Below are 13,105 nucleotides of genomic sequence, written 5' to 3'. Positions count from 1 at the left end.
TGACCCATTTTTGGAAATTGATTGGCCTAAATCTATGGTGATGTTCCACACCCACTCTTTTGGCTGGTGTTTCTTCCATTCAGCCGCGCCAAACCAATTCCTTGGTAGGTGTGACTCATCCGGACCTCTTCTTCTCTTGGTGTCGTTTGTTCTTCTTTGGTTAGTGGTGGTTTTCACATATCTATCCCAATTTTCATCATTGAGGTGACTACATCGGGCCATACTTCCCCACTGATCAGCTATGCTACCATAGGCTCTCTCCTTTTGGCCCCAAGTTCTGGTTTGTTGCAGGTATTGTTTCAATAATGACTTCTCAAATTGAGTATCCTTGGTATTTTATCTATTCGATCTCTTACAAAGTCATTATAACAAAATTATTATTATAACAATCCCTAAAGAGAGGGATGGGAAGTTCTGCTAAGCCCTTCTCCCTTATCTTGAAAATATACATGATTTTCAAGGATTTCAATTGCCGTCATTTGGCATGAGCACTCCAAATCAAGATTGTAACATTGTTGTCCTCTCAACAATAGACTCTAAGCCTTGGGTTGTTGGTAGGTATGCGCTTCAAAGGTTTGGTGTCTATCAGGTCGTATCCTTCTAGCTCTAATACTCTTGGTCTCTCTTTCACATCCATGTTTGGAATCATAGTGTCAACCTCCAATTCCCATCAGTCTATAGTGCCAAGATTTTGTATTTTAAGGTATTTCACCGCGTCTTGGACCATGTAGAAGGTATCTTACTTGTTTGCTCCAACCTCCTCTTCAAACTCAATAGTATAGTCATCCACCCTTATTACATACTCCTTGTTAGGATCTAGATAAATTTGGGCCCCATGCTTGTTAGTCTATTAAAAGGTCAAAATGTGCTTGAATGTGAATGAGGTTCTAGTCCTCGATTGGGTCAAAAAAGACGACATCTCGGAACTCGAGTCAAATTAAGTGTGTCACTTCTTCCACTATAGTCTATAAAGGCCTCCCTTGGTTTATGCTTTCTTATGTGGATATTCTAGGCTATAACCTTGATTCGAAACAAAATGGCCTTACCTTAGGTACATAAAGATTTGAACTCCTCAATGAAAATGAATACCTGGCTTCTTGTACCAATACCAACCTGTTTTAGATGCAGTCAATTCAATTTGGAAAATTTCCAAGTTCTTTCTAATCTCCCTATGAAGTCAAGATTATATAAGTTAGTCTAATGATCACATGGATAAATTTTCAAGTTCTTTCTGATCTCCCTATGAAGTCAAGAGTATTTAAGTTAGTCTAATGATCACATGGATACGCAAGAACTCTTGATGCTTTTTTTTGCTACAACCCTGTTAGCACAGTCAACAATGTCAGTATGCAATCTTTAATTCTAGAAATCTCAACTTCAAGTAGCAAACAATATCCAAATAACCTCAAACTTGCTAGGCTAATTGCTCAAGGTGTCTACCAACTATTCGGACCAAAAAATGTTAATCTTGACCTTCCTAGCTAGTAGTAGATAATATGTATGCTTATTATCTACCATGCCAAAAGTGATGATTTTGCATTTTTCTTGTCTTGTTCACGTTGGTCAAGTATGTTCTAGGTCCTTTTATCTTTGGGATAAAGAAGCTTCTTGAGGTTGTTTCATTTTCTTTCAACTTGGTTTGAATACCTTCTGAATCTGATAGATTCAAATGCAATTTTGGTGGTCATGCAAGTCAAATATTGTTCAAATCACTTGAAACTTCACACAAGCACTCTATTACTTCCCTAAACCCAATTCCGTTTGAAAAAACTTGCAAAGCTCAAATTTTTAGGGCAAGAGATAATTAGCACACTTATTATCTCTAGGGTCAAACTTAGCTGATTACTTGGTGAGCCAAAGGTCCTTTTTTGGATCTTTGAGCCCACAGGTGGCCACTTGGCATGATCAGAGCCATTGCCCACAAGTGGAATCTCATGGCCAGAAGCCTCGCAGAAAAACAAGTAACAAGAATATTGTTGCTTTTTATTACGTGTGCTTGCATTGGTCACCCCACGGCTCTGCAAGCATAGCATGGCAAAGCACAGTTTCTCACAAGAGTGGCAGGAGATTCCGTCCAGCGTTTTTGACAAACTGTTGGCGAAGGCAGGCCCTTTCACATGAGCCACAAAACCTGAGATCTCATTTGTGCCCTGTGCCCTGAATCTTAGACTGCCAATTTAGTTTTTTATTAACTTGTGCTTGCGTTTTGAAGGTCTGCACAGAGCTGGCCACCACGACTCTGCAAGCATGACAAGCAAGGTTTCAACAGTTTCTCACAAGAGTGGCAGGAGATTCCGTCCAACCAAAATGATCGAATCCAAAAAGTAGCGCACACCAATAAACTTGCACTGGTATGCATCAAGACCACCGTTTTTGACAAACTGCTTGCTAAGGCATGCCCTTTTACATGAGCTAGTCGGAGGGTTTGCAAAGGCATGATCTTGTCTTGCGATGCAATGACCTACACGTGCAGCTTGAAGGCATTTGATATCAGGCAAGATGTTGGTGTGGGCAAAAGACAAAAAACATCATTCAGCAGATGCAAAGATAAGGGATGCAATGATCTACGCATGCAGCTTAAAGGTATTCGACATCATGCAAGATGTTGGTATGGGCAAAAGAGTTCGTGATGATTTTATAAGTCAGGAGCTATTGACAAAAAAAGTTGTGCTTGGCGCTGCCTTGGTTGACATGTATGCCAAATGTGTTGTACTTCATAAAGCACAAAAAGTGCTTGATGAGCTTCCATGTCGTCTCTTGCAATGCTCTGATCACGGGATGTGCCCAACAGTGGCAGGGCCAGGAAGCTCTGGGCTGTTTTCAGCAGATGCAAAGAGAAGAAAACTCTTTAAATACAGTCACCTTACGCTTCTATCTTGAAGGCATGTGGCATTGAGCTCTTGATGCAATGACCTACACGTGCATCTTGAAGGCATCTAGCATGATGCAAGATGTTGGTATGGGCAAAAGAGTTCACAGAGAAATTGTTAGTCAGGGGCTGTTGATAAAAAAATGTCATGCTTGGCACTGCCGTGGTTGACATCATGTATGCCAAATGTGGTGCTAGGAAACTGTGGGCTTTTTTCAACAGATGCATAGAGCTTTAGATACGTATTGATGCTTCAGATGCAATCACCTATGCGTTGGTTGACATGTATTGAGCTCCAGATACGCATTGAGCTTCAGATGCAATCACCTATGCATGCATTTTAAGGCCTTGTTAAACATGGCTTCTCTCACAATTGTAGCACATTGCAGATCAGCATCTTCTCTCAAGCAGTATTTTTAAGGAGACATTGAAGAATCTATGGAGCATGAATATGAAGAGGACCTTGCGGACACTCCTTCCTTGCGTTGGGTCTTGGCCAAGCTGATTCTTCGGGTCTCTGTGACTCTTATCGACGCTGCTTCTGACCTTGGTAGGCTGGTGGCCTCCTGCTGCATTGGTTGATGAGCGCAAGAAGGGAGCCATTATTTGCATCTTTACTATCGATGATGCACATTACTGGCCATCCAATTTGAAGCAGTTCCCTTGCAAGATCATCACTCTCTTGAAATTCCTCCCCGAGCTGCATGTCTCCTAATGAGGTGATGGATAAGAACAAGGAGGCAGTCCACTTATCACGCACAGATGGATGCCTTCTGATGGGTCGATGAGCGCAAGAAGGCAGCCATTATTTCATTACGATGGAAAATTCAACCCATCAATTGACTATACTTGTTCAATACCATAGAGAGCATCATTCATCAGAAAAGAACTAGAGGAGAATCTGGCACAGCTGCAAAATGGCGAAACATCTCCTTCGAGCTCATTTTGGGAAAGATCAAGGAAATTAAGCCCATTAAGTTCACAAAGCTCATCTAGAATTCTACTTGATAAGTGGTTGTTAGAAAAATCTAGATAAGCCACTTGAAAGAGACCAATAGCCATGAAATTGATTGCTGTCAAATACAAGTAGAAAAGGTCGGAAAGGTTTCCCAAACTCTTGGGAATGACACCATCAAAATAGTTGCTACTGAAATCTAGAGATTGTGCTTGATTCCATAAGAAGCTGTCTATGAATAAGCTGGAGATGCCTCCTGTTAGGTTGTTATTGTTGACGTAGAAGCCCACCATGGACACCATCCTTGCATACTCAGAAGGGATTTCCCATGTCAGATGGTTATGGCTTAAATCCAAGTGTGATAATTCTGAAAGAAATTTCAAAGGAATAGGTAGATGTCCAGAGAGCTCATTGTGGGAAACATTGAGCTTCACCAGGCTACGTATTTTACCGACCTCTGCAGGGATTTGGCCGGTGAGCTTGTTGTGGCCCAAGTTCAAGCCTTGCAACCTGCCCAATTCTCCCAAACACGGAGGGATACTGCCAACCAAACCATTCTGTGAGAGGTCTAGGGTAGTAAGATTATGGAGGGCAGAAAGCTCCCCCAAAATGCTGCTACTCAACATGTTACCTTGAAGCAACACATAGACCAAAACATAGCATTTTCCGATTCAAGGAGGTATGTTGCCATTAAGCTTGTTGTAAGAGAGATCCAATACTCCAAAGTGCTGGGTGAACATGCAGTCTGGTATGTTGAATTCTATAGTAAAAGAGCATATCTTGTCTGGAATTGTTCCAACGAGCTGATTATGCGATAGAACAAGGCAATCTATCCCAGGTAGGTTCCCAATTGCCTCAGGTATTTGGCCACCTAGATTGTTACTGCCCAAATCAAGGGTTGCAAGCTGTGAACAACTCAACAGGAATTGCTTCAGTGAAAATGTTGGAGCTAAGAGTGAGGGTGGTAAGATTCGCCAACATACCCAGCTCAGCCGGGAGGGGCCCTTCGAGAAGATTGCTATCCAAGCACAGCTCATGCAATATTTTGAGGTTTCCTACAAGGGGAGACAAACTTCCAGTGAGGTAATTGTCTCTTGCTGATATCTCCATAAGGGAGTCGGATTCCCAAAGCTCATTTGGCGAGGGTCATTGCCACTAGCATTTCCATCCCTGCAAAGTATCCTGGAATGTTCCCTGTGAGTTGATTGCTAGTATGTTCTATGTCTGACAAAGCAGTGCATTTCCAAAATGTCGTATCGATAGTGTCATTAAAAAAGTCCCTATTCAAGAATGGCTATGAGAGGTGGGGTGCTTGGAGAGCTCACCAGGTATAGAGCATGAGATTTTATTACCATCCAAGCTTAAAGTGATGAGTGAAGAATAGTCACCCAACTCTTTTGGTATGCTCCCTAAGAACTTATTGGTTGCCAACAAGAGAGAAGTTACCCTTGTCTAGCTGCCCAGCCAAGATGGTAATGGCCCATTGAAATGGTTATTCTCCAAAGACAAGGAAATGACAAGCTGAAGGTTCGCAAGCTCATCAAAAAGCAGACCTCGAAGCTAATTTAAAGAGAGATCCACAATTTGCAGACTTTTGCAGTTCCTCATTGAAACTAAAAGAGACCCATTGGAAAGATTGTAGGGCATGATGAGAGTGTTTTGGAGGTGGCCAATGGAGTCAGGAATAGGGCCGGATAGGATATTTTGAGTGAAATCCATCTTTGTCAATGCCTGCAAATTACCAATCTCTGTCGACAAGGACCCCGAGAGTTGGCATGAAGCCATGTAGAGGTTTGCTAAACTACGCAAGCTTCATATTTCTTTAGGCAATGCGCATGCATGATAGACATGGTGTGTGCCTGTGTTACTGGGGAAACATGACAGAGTGTGGCATGTAAGTATTTTCAAGAGGTATGGCAAGTGTATGTGTATATTGTGTGTGTGTGTGTGTGTGTGTGTGTGTGTGTGTGTGTGTGTGTGTGTGTGTGTGTGTGTGTGTGTGTGTGTGTGTGTGTGTGTGTGTGTGTGTGTGTGTGTGTGTGTGTGTTAGTGGATATGTCTCTCTATGTGTAGTAAGAGTGTTGTGAGTTAGAGAAGAGTACCTCATGTACATCACTCTTTGGAAAAATCACTTCTCCATGGCAACAGGCGGTTGTGTGTGTTGCCTTTGCAGGCCTGTTCAACACATTTTTATGTTGATGCTATGAGACTGTTGGCAATGCAGACGACAGAAGTTCCTATCCTAATCGAGCCTGAAGAAAATGTGAAAGTTGTTGTCGTTGGAAGGAGTTGTAGCATTCAAGCGTTTTGCTGATGCCCTTCATTGTTGTATGTCAAGGTGATGACCGCGTAGCGAGAAGGGTAGTGGACAGAGGAGACTGTCATGTTGTTCCTGTCTATGGATGAGAAGCCCACCACCTTGTAAGACAAGGGACCGGTGTGGAAGCATACATGATGATGCCCCCTTGCTCCATCACCACTGCGAATTTGCCATAGGAGACCTTTGTTGAAGGAAATGTTGCGTTCTCTTGAAGGCTGTATTTGTTCTCTAGCCAAAAGCCAACCAATACGAGGAGGTCACCTTCTACCACCTTAACACACATACATAAAAAAATTAAACAAGGAGATTTCTAGTCAAGGACTTGAGAAAAAGGCCTCGTTAATCTTCGCAGTGCTTTGGCCGTATATCAAATCCCCTTGAAGGCATATGGCACAACCTTGGTTGACATGTATGTCTGAAATGTCGTCTCTTGAATTGCATTGATTGCGAGATATGCCCAACAAGAACTGGGCCACAAAGATCTGGCTCATTGGTTTTAGGATGTAAAGTGAGGATACTTCTCGCACTACGTAGGAATCCAATACGTCTATGATGTAGAAAATAAAGTTAGCTCCACTTCTCTTTAAGTTTAATCTATATCCTACATCTTTTCTATTTGTCTTAACGTGTATTTTGTGTCTAGCAAGGGAGGACATATATTCACAACAGTGGACATTTCAATTGCAACAAGCACGACTTCAACTCGACAATACTACAAAGTTCGTTATCTGTATCCAGCTTCCCATGACTATGGGTTTGCTTGGCGCAACACAAATGCTACAAGACATGATATGGCTTCCGTTTCTTATAATTTTTGGAGAGACCACAGTGCCAACTCTCCACCATACTTTTGTATGCCACCTCTGCATGACGTGCACTGTATACTTTGCAATTTCAGTTTGTGACATTTCATTGCAAGACGATATATTTAACTATTCACATTGCTTTTTTGTAGCTCGACTAACATTGTCCGCCGACTGGCACAATTGGATGACATTCGTACAGGATTATCAAGTCGGTAGTGTAGTTCACTTTTTATAGTCTGTTAATTGACTATGCTTGATTGAGAATAAGATGGGTGTCTCAAAGATAGTTCCACAATTTAGAGACTAAATGGTCAATATTACTGGATTGAATGGTACAATCTACAAATAACTACCAAAGTAAGTTAAGTTGCAACCCTTTTGCTCAATTCAATTACCCTCTTTAGTAGCTCTTTGTCGTATAAGGAGCACTCTAGGACACAACTTGCTTCTTTCCAATGCTCATCAAGTCCCAAGTTAAACTACTATTGGTGCCTATCAATAGGTTCTACTCATTTTCTCGAATCACCACAACAAAACCCAAGGCAAAAACAATGACAACCAACTAACCAACTGCGCTCCAAGATCTGTCAAATTATGTACGGCACAGGCCCACCAAGCAAGACTAGTTTTTCAACTTTTTTTACCATGATTCTATAAGAGAGATTTTTCTAATGCTGCGAGGAGAGTGTTCCACGTCACCTAGGAGTTTTTGAGGATTTTTAAGTTAATAATAACTAAAGCAAACAGCAGACGTGCGAACTGCGTTTTCAAAGCGAGAACGAGAATCAGAGCACGAGCAAGCAGAGCAATGCTGCTACGCAAAATCAGAGCACCAACTGTTGTCAACCAGGACCGAAGCAGAGGGAGATGTCGTGAAAGAGAGAGAGAGAGAGAGAGAGAGAGAGAGAGAGAGAGAGATCAATGCAGTGTACCTATTTGTCCATCGTCAAAGCTTGTAGAGCGATTGATGCACAAAGATAAAGTAACGTATCTATGCACCCTTGAAATTTTTGCCTTGGTCGACATGTATGCCAAATGCAGTGTTTGTGCTTCAAAGAGCACAAAAAGTGTTTGAGGAGCTGCCTGTCCGGAATGTTGTATCATGTTAATCAGAGGCTGTTGAAAAAGATGTCGTGCTTGGCAATGCAAAGCGAGGGCCGCTATTGAAAAGAGGTGTTGTGCTTGGCACTGCCTTCATCGACATGTATGCCCAATGTGGTGCCCTTCACAGAAAGCTCTGGGCTGTTTTCAACAGATGCAAAGCGAGGGCTGCTATTGAAAAGAGGTGTTGTGCTTCGCACTGCCTTCATCGATATGTATGCCCAATGTGGTGCACTTCACAGAACGCTCTGGGCTGTTTTCACGAGATGCAATGCAAGGGCTGCTATTGAAAAGAGGGGTCGTGCTTGGCAATGCCTTGATCGTCGCTTGGAATGCATTGATTGGGGGATATGCTTGACATGGCCAGGAAGCGCTGGGCTGTTTTCAGCAGATGCAAAGCGAGGACCTCTCTCCAGATGCAATCACCTACGCATGCATCTTGAAGGCATGTGGCTAGCATGTGGACATTGTTGCTTGGAATGCATTGATTGGGGGACAGGAAACATCGTCACTTGGAATGTTGTGGATAGGAAACATCGTCGCTTGGAATGCATTGTGGACAGGAAACATCGTCTCTTGGAATGCATTGATTGCGGGATATGCGCAACAGGAGCAGGGCCAGAAAGGTCTAAGCCGTTTTTGGCGGATGCAAAGCGAGATGCTGATATGGGCATAAAAATTCATGTTGATATTGTTAGTCATGGGCTGTTGAAAAAGATGTCGTGCTTGGCAATGCCTTGGTTGACATGTTTGCTAAATGCGGTGCACTTGAGAGAGCAGAAAAAGAGCTTGAGGAGCTTTTTGTCCGGAGTGTGCTCTTGGAATGCACAATGGTCAGGAAGGGCCACATATCATTGGGGAATTACCTCGTCGCTATGCTCACAGGAATTGGAAGTGTGGGAACTACTCAACGCATTTTTGATGGGTTGGTTCTCAGAGTTACATTGAGTTGGGACTCTCTCATCAGTGGCTATGTCAAAAATGCAAGGTCTGATTCTGCTTTCCATCTTTACCAGGAGATGGATATTTCTCTATCTCCAAGCATTGAGGCTCTTATCAAATTGAAAGATATGGAAAGGGGCATTGACATACATGCCAAGGCTGCTCGAATTGGTCTCCTTCAGAAAGATCTATTTGTTGGCAACACAATGGTTGATACGTACACAAAATTCGGCTTCCTTGATATGTATGCAAAGTGCGGATGGCTCGCAAAAGGGGAGGATGTCTTTGCCAGGCTTGCAGTAAATAATGTTGTCTCTTGGACTTCATTAACTGCAGGATATGCTGAGCATGGTCATGGTGAAGAAGCGTTGAGTCGTTTTGAAGAGAGGCAGGTGGAGAGTGTGTCTCCTGATGCAGTTACTTATGGGTATAAGCATGTTAACTTGTCATCCTTTTTGGTGTCCCGGACAATGCTAGTAAGAGGTGCTTGTTAGCATCTATTCAAAACCAAAGAGCAAGTGAAGTTTGAAATTTTAATAACCTAAGATATATTATTTGTTCCCTCCCATATGGAGTGTGGACTCTGATTTCGATTACGACGACGACGTGGGGTGTGGCCTCTCTCTCTCTCTCTCTCTCTCTCTCTCTCTCTCTCTCTCTCTGCGGCGTAGACTCCCTCTCTGTCTCACTCTCAGACCAGTTTATAGTTTGCCTTGTTCCTACTCCCTCCTTCCCTCTCTCTCTCTCTCTCTCTCTCTCTCTCTCTCTCTCTCGCATTGCTTCTTACCTCGAAGTTGAGTTGTCAAAGCTTAGCAGACTTGCAGATATGGAAAACCAGCAGACAACATTATTGCCAGCATCCAACTCTTTCTATTATCAGGAAATATGAGACAGAAAGAAAGCGTAAACAACGGGAGCACAGACAGATGACAACTAAACGAGGACATTCTATCGTCGACGATGAGGAGAAAAGGAAAATCTCCTTCGAGATTGTGAAAGCTTTCAAGAGGAGGACTAAAGGTTTCAACAAAGAAGCAAAGTGCGAAATTTGGAATCTTATTGTCTAACATCCGCTTGTTCGGGCAATCCGTGATGAGTCTTTACAAGAGGAGGCTGCTGTGCAGAGTGCAATTGTCTCCAATGTCCGCAACACACTAGCTATCGTCAAGCAGTCAGCTTCTAACGACGAGCTGTTTTTGAAGAATGCAGCATTGCAGATGATGATAAATTCAAAGGAAAACATGTCTATTGCCAAATTCTCCAGGGTCCTAAAAGTCGACCGTCGCAACTTGTTCAAAGCAAAATCACGGCAGGTGAAGTCTGGTGTCAATGCTCGACTGTTTTCATTGGCTGAATGTCACAAGCAACACCGTCATAGCCCTATCACAGATGAAATTAAGGAATTGGTCTACACATTTTGGACAGAGGAGACTCGTGTTTCACCCAACAAGAAGGATGTTTGTCGAAAGAGAGTGGGAAGGAAAAGCTACATACAACACCCTGTGCACCTCTTGGATGAGTCTCAGGTGATCAATGACATACTTGCGCCATAACTTATGCATTCTAGCATGTTAGTAATCTACCTAGCATACAGAGCATGCTAGTTATCACAATATGTTATGCTATGTATACCGTGCTAGCTAGCATAGTCTCACTCCTAGTATGCTGGGTATGCTGTTTAGAATGATAAGTATGCTGTCTAGCACAATATGTAAGCTACTATAACATCCTTTATGGTAGTTAGCATACCTATTATGCTAACTAGTATGCTTTGTATGTTCTTTGACACAATGAGTATGGTAGCTATCTTTCGTAGTATGCTAACTAGCATAATGGGTAAGCTGGTTTATGGTATTTGCTAGTTAGCATTCCTGTATGGTGGGTATGGTGTTTAGCATAAATCTTCTGCTAGTTAGCATGCCTAGTGATCTTGAGGACTACGCTGGTTAGCACAATATATATGCTACTTTAACACCTTTATGCTAGTGTGCTAGCTATGCTATTCAACATAACAAGTGTGCTGGCTAACAAAATATGTATGCTAGTTAGCATACCTTCTATTCTTCTTAGCACACTTTGTGTGGTTAACCATGACTCATGTTAAACTACGCACTGATTTTGCTTGTTATCACAGCTAGTATGCTAGTTAGCATACTCAGTTGTGCTAACTAGCAATATAGCATGCTAGTAAGTATACTCAGCTAGCTAACTAGCATGCTGAGTATGCTAGTTAGCACAGCTAAGAATGCTAAGTAGCATAACGGGTAAGCTGGTTTATGCTAGTATGCTAGTTAGCATATTCATCTATGCTAACTAGCATACTCAGCATGCTAGTTAGCATAACGGGTAAGCTAATTTATGCTAGTTAGCATTCGTAGTGTGTTGGATATGCTGTTCAACATAATAAGTGTACTAGTTAGCACAATATGTTTGCTAGTTAGCATACCTTCTATTCTTCTTAGCACACATTCATGTGGTTAACAATGACTCATATGCTAAATTACACACTGATTATGCTTGTAAGCACAGCTAGTATACTAGTTAGCATATTCAGCTATGCTAACTAGCATACTCAGCATGCTACCTAGCATGCTGATGAGTATGCCTCGTATGCTAAACTACACACTGATTGTGCTTGTTAGCACAGCTAGTATGCTAGTTAGCATACTCAGTATGCTGATGAGTATACTCAGCATGCTGATGAGTATGCCTCGTATGCTACATTACACACTGATTGTGCTTGTTAGCACAGCTAGTATTCTAGTTAGCATACTCAACATGTTAACTAGCATGCTTAGTATACAATGTTATATCCAGTTACATGCATGTCAGGACTATACAATGTGCTGTTTAACACACCAATTTGTATCTATGGTGGATGTATTAAGTAGCAATGCGTATAGTCCTGTTTGGATTATTTCTCCTAGTAAACATACTGATCAAATATGGATATTGTAGGTTGAGCTCTTTCAAAGATTCAAACAAAAACATCCAGATTGCAAGATTGGCATGAGGATGTTTGAGATGTTAAAGCCATTCTTTTGCAGGAGGCTGAAGGATAGGTACACATGCTGTTGCGAATACCATGTGCAGATGACCTTTTTGAAAGACGCACTGAACCACATGCGCTCTCGTGCTTTTGGGCTGCATGATACATGTTGCAACTGTGTATGCAATATCTGTGCTACAGGCAAGAACATTAGCAGCGGCTGCCTGGCTTCACATCACACGTTCAAAGGTGTCACACAGATGTGGGAGTCCGTTCTCTGTCCAAAGCCAGCAGATGCAGTTTTCCATAGAAGGGAATGATTGATGGGAGACTGTAAGATATGTGGAGTAAAGAAGTTAGAATTATGTTGCTTAGAAACAGCAAGGCCAGGTAAGAGTATTAATGTGAAAGTATTTGCGTATGTAGAAGCAAAAGACAGGCATGGAAACAGTAAGAAAAGAAAAGATCTTTTCCATAATGAAATGTAGTGCTGGGAGTTTCTTTGACTGTTGCAGACCAAGTTGAAGCTCTTCATCACTCATAACTATGTGGCACAATGGCAAGGACAACAATTTAAGGATTGTATACTTCGCTTTCCGGATGATGTCATTGTCTCAGTTGTTGACTTTGCTGAAAATTACGCCTTCAAGGAGCAAAATGAGATTCAGTCAATGCATTGTCACTCTAGTCAAGTAACTATTTTTGTACACATAACGTACTACCGCAAGGCAGGGGAGGCAGTCAAAACAATCCACTTCTTCATATCAAATGATAGGGTCCATGACACACTGTTTGTGCAACATTGCTTCATGCTACACTGTGATGGTTACAACAAGAGGGTGTCACTTGTAAACAACATTGGGTGTGGTCAGATGGTGCGGCCTCGCAATGCAAGGGAGCCAGGCCTTTCTATTTTGTTGCAAGATATGGTGGACTCACAGGGATTGGGATGAGCTGGTTCTTCTTTGGATCAGGGCATGGCAAGGGCGAGCATGATGGTGCAGGAGCAGTTGTGAAAAGAACCTTGACCCATGAACAACTAAAACCTAATGGAGCTATATTACAGTGTGCAGCAGATGTGGTTGCTTATTGCCAGGCCAACCTATCGCATGGAGCACCTTCA

General features: G+C 42.3%; 1 protein-coding gene and 2 pseudogenes across 1 annotated transcript; 1 reads left to right on the top strand and 2 right to left on the bottom strand.

The window, feature by feature from the left end:
* Nucleotides 1–1,842: 1,842 nt before the first annotated feature.
* On the bottom strand, nt 1,843–3,575 carry LOC147428832 (uncharacterized; annotated as a pseudogene).
* A 137-nt stretch (nt 3,576–3,712) lies between these two features.
* LOC147428831 (uncharacterized) lies at nt 3,713–5,609 on the bottom strand (annotated as a pseudogene).
* Nucleotides 5,610–8,797: 3,188 nt separating this feature from the next.
* LOC147428830 (putative pentatricopeptide repeat-containing protein At3g23330) lies at nt 8,798–10,060 on the top strand. The gene is made up of 2 exons (XM_086496100.1): nt 8,798–9,420; nt 9,874–10,060. The coding sequence occupies exons 1-2, from the start codon at nt 8,798–8,800 to the stop codon at nt 10,058–10,060; spliced, it is 810 nt and encodes a 269-aa protein (XP_086352226.1).
* The last annotated feature ends 3,045 nt before the right edge of the window (nt 10,061–13,105 follow it).

Source organism: Adiantum capillus-veneris, chromosome 22, assembly GCF_014529385.1.
Source record: "Adiantum capillus-veneris isolate H3 chromosome 22, ASM1452938v2, whole genome shotgun sequence".
NCBI lineage: Eukaryota > Viridiplantae > Streptophyta > Polypodiopsida > Polypodiales > Pteridaceae > Adiantum > Adiantum capillus-veneris.
Note: the sequence above shows the minus strand (reverse complement) of the source record. Positions and strands in the feature narration are given on the sequence as shown.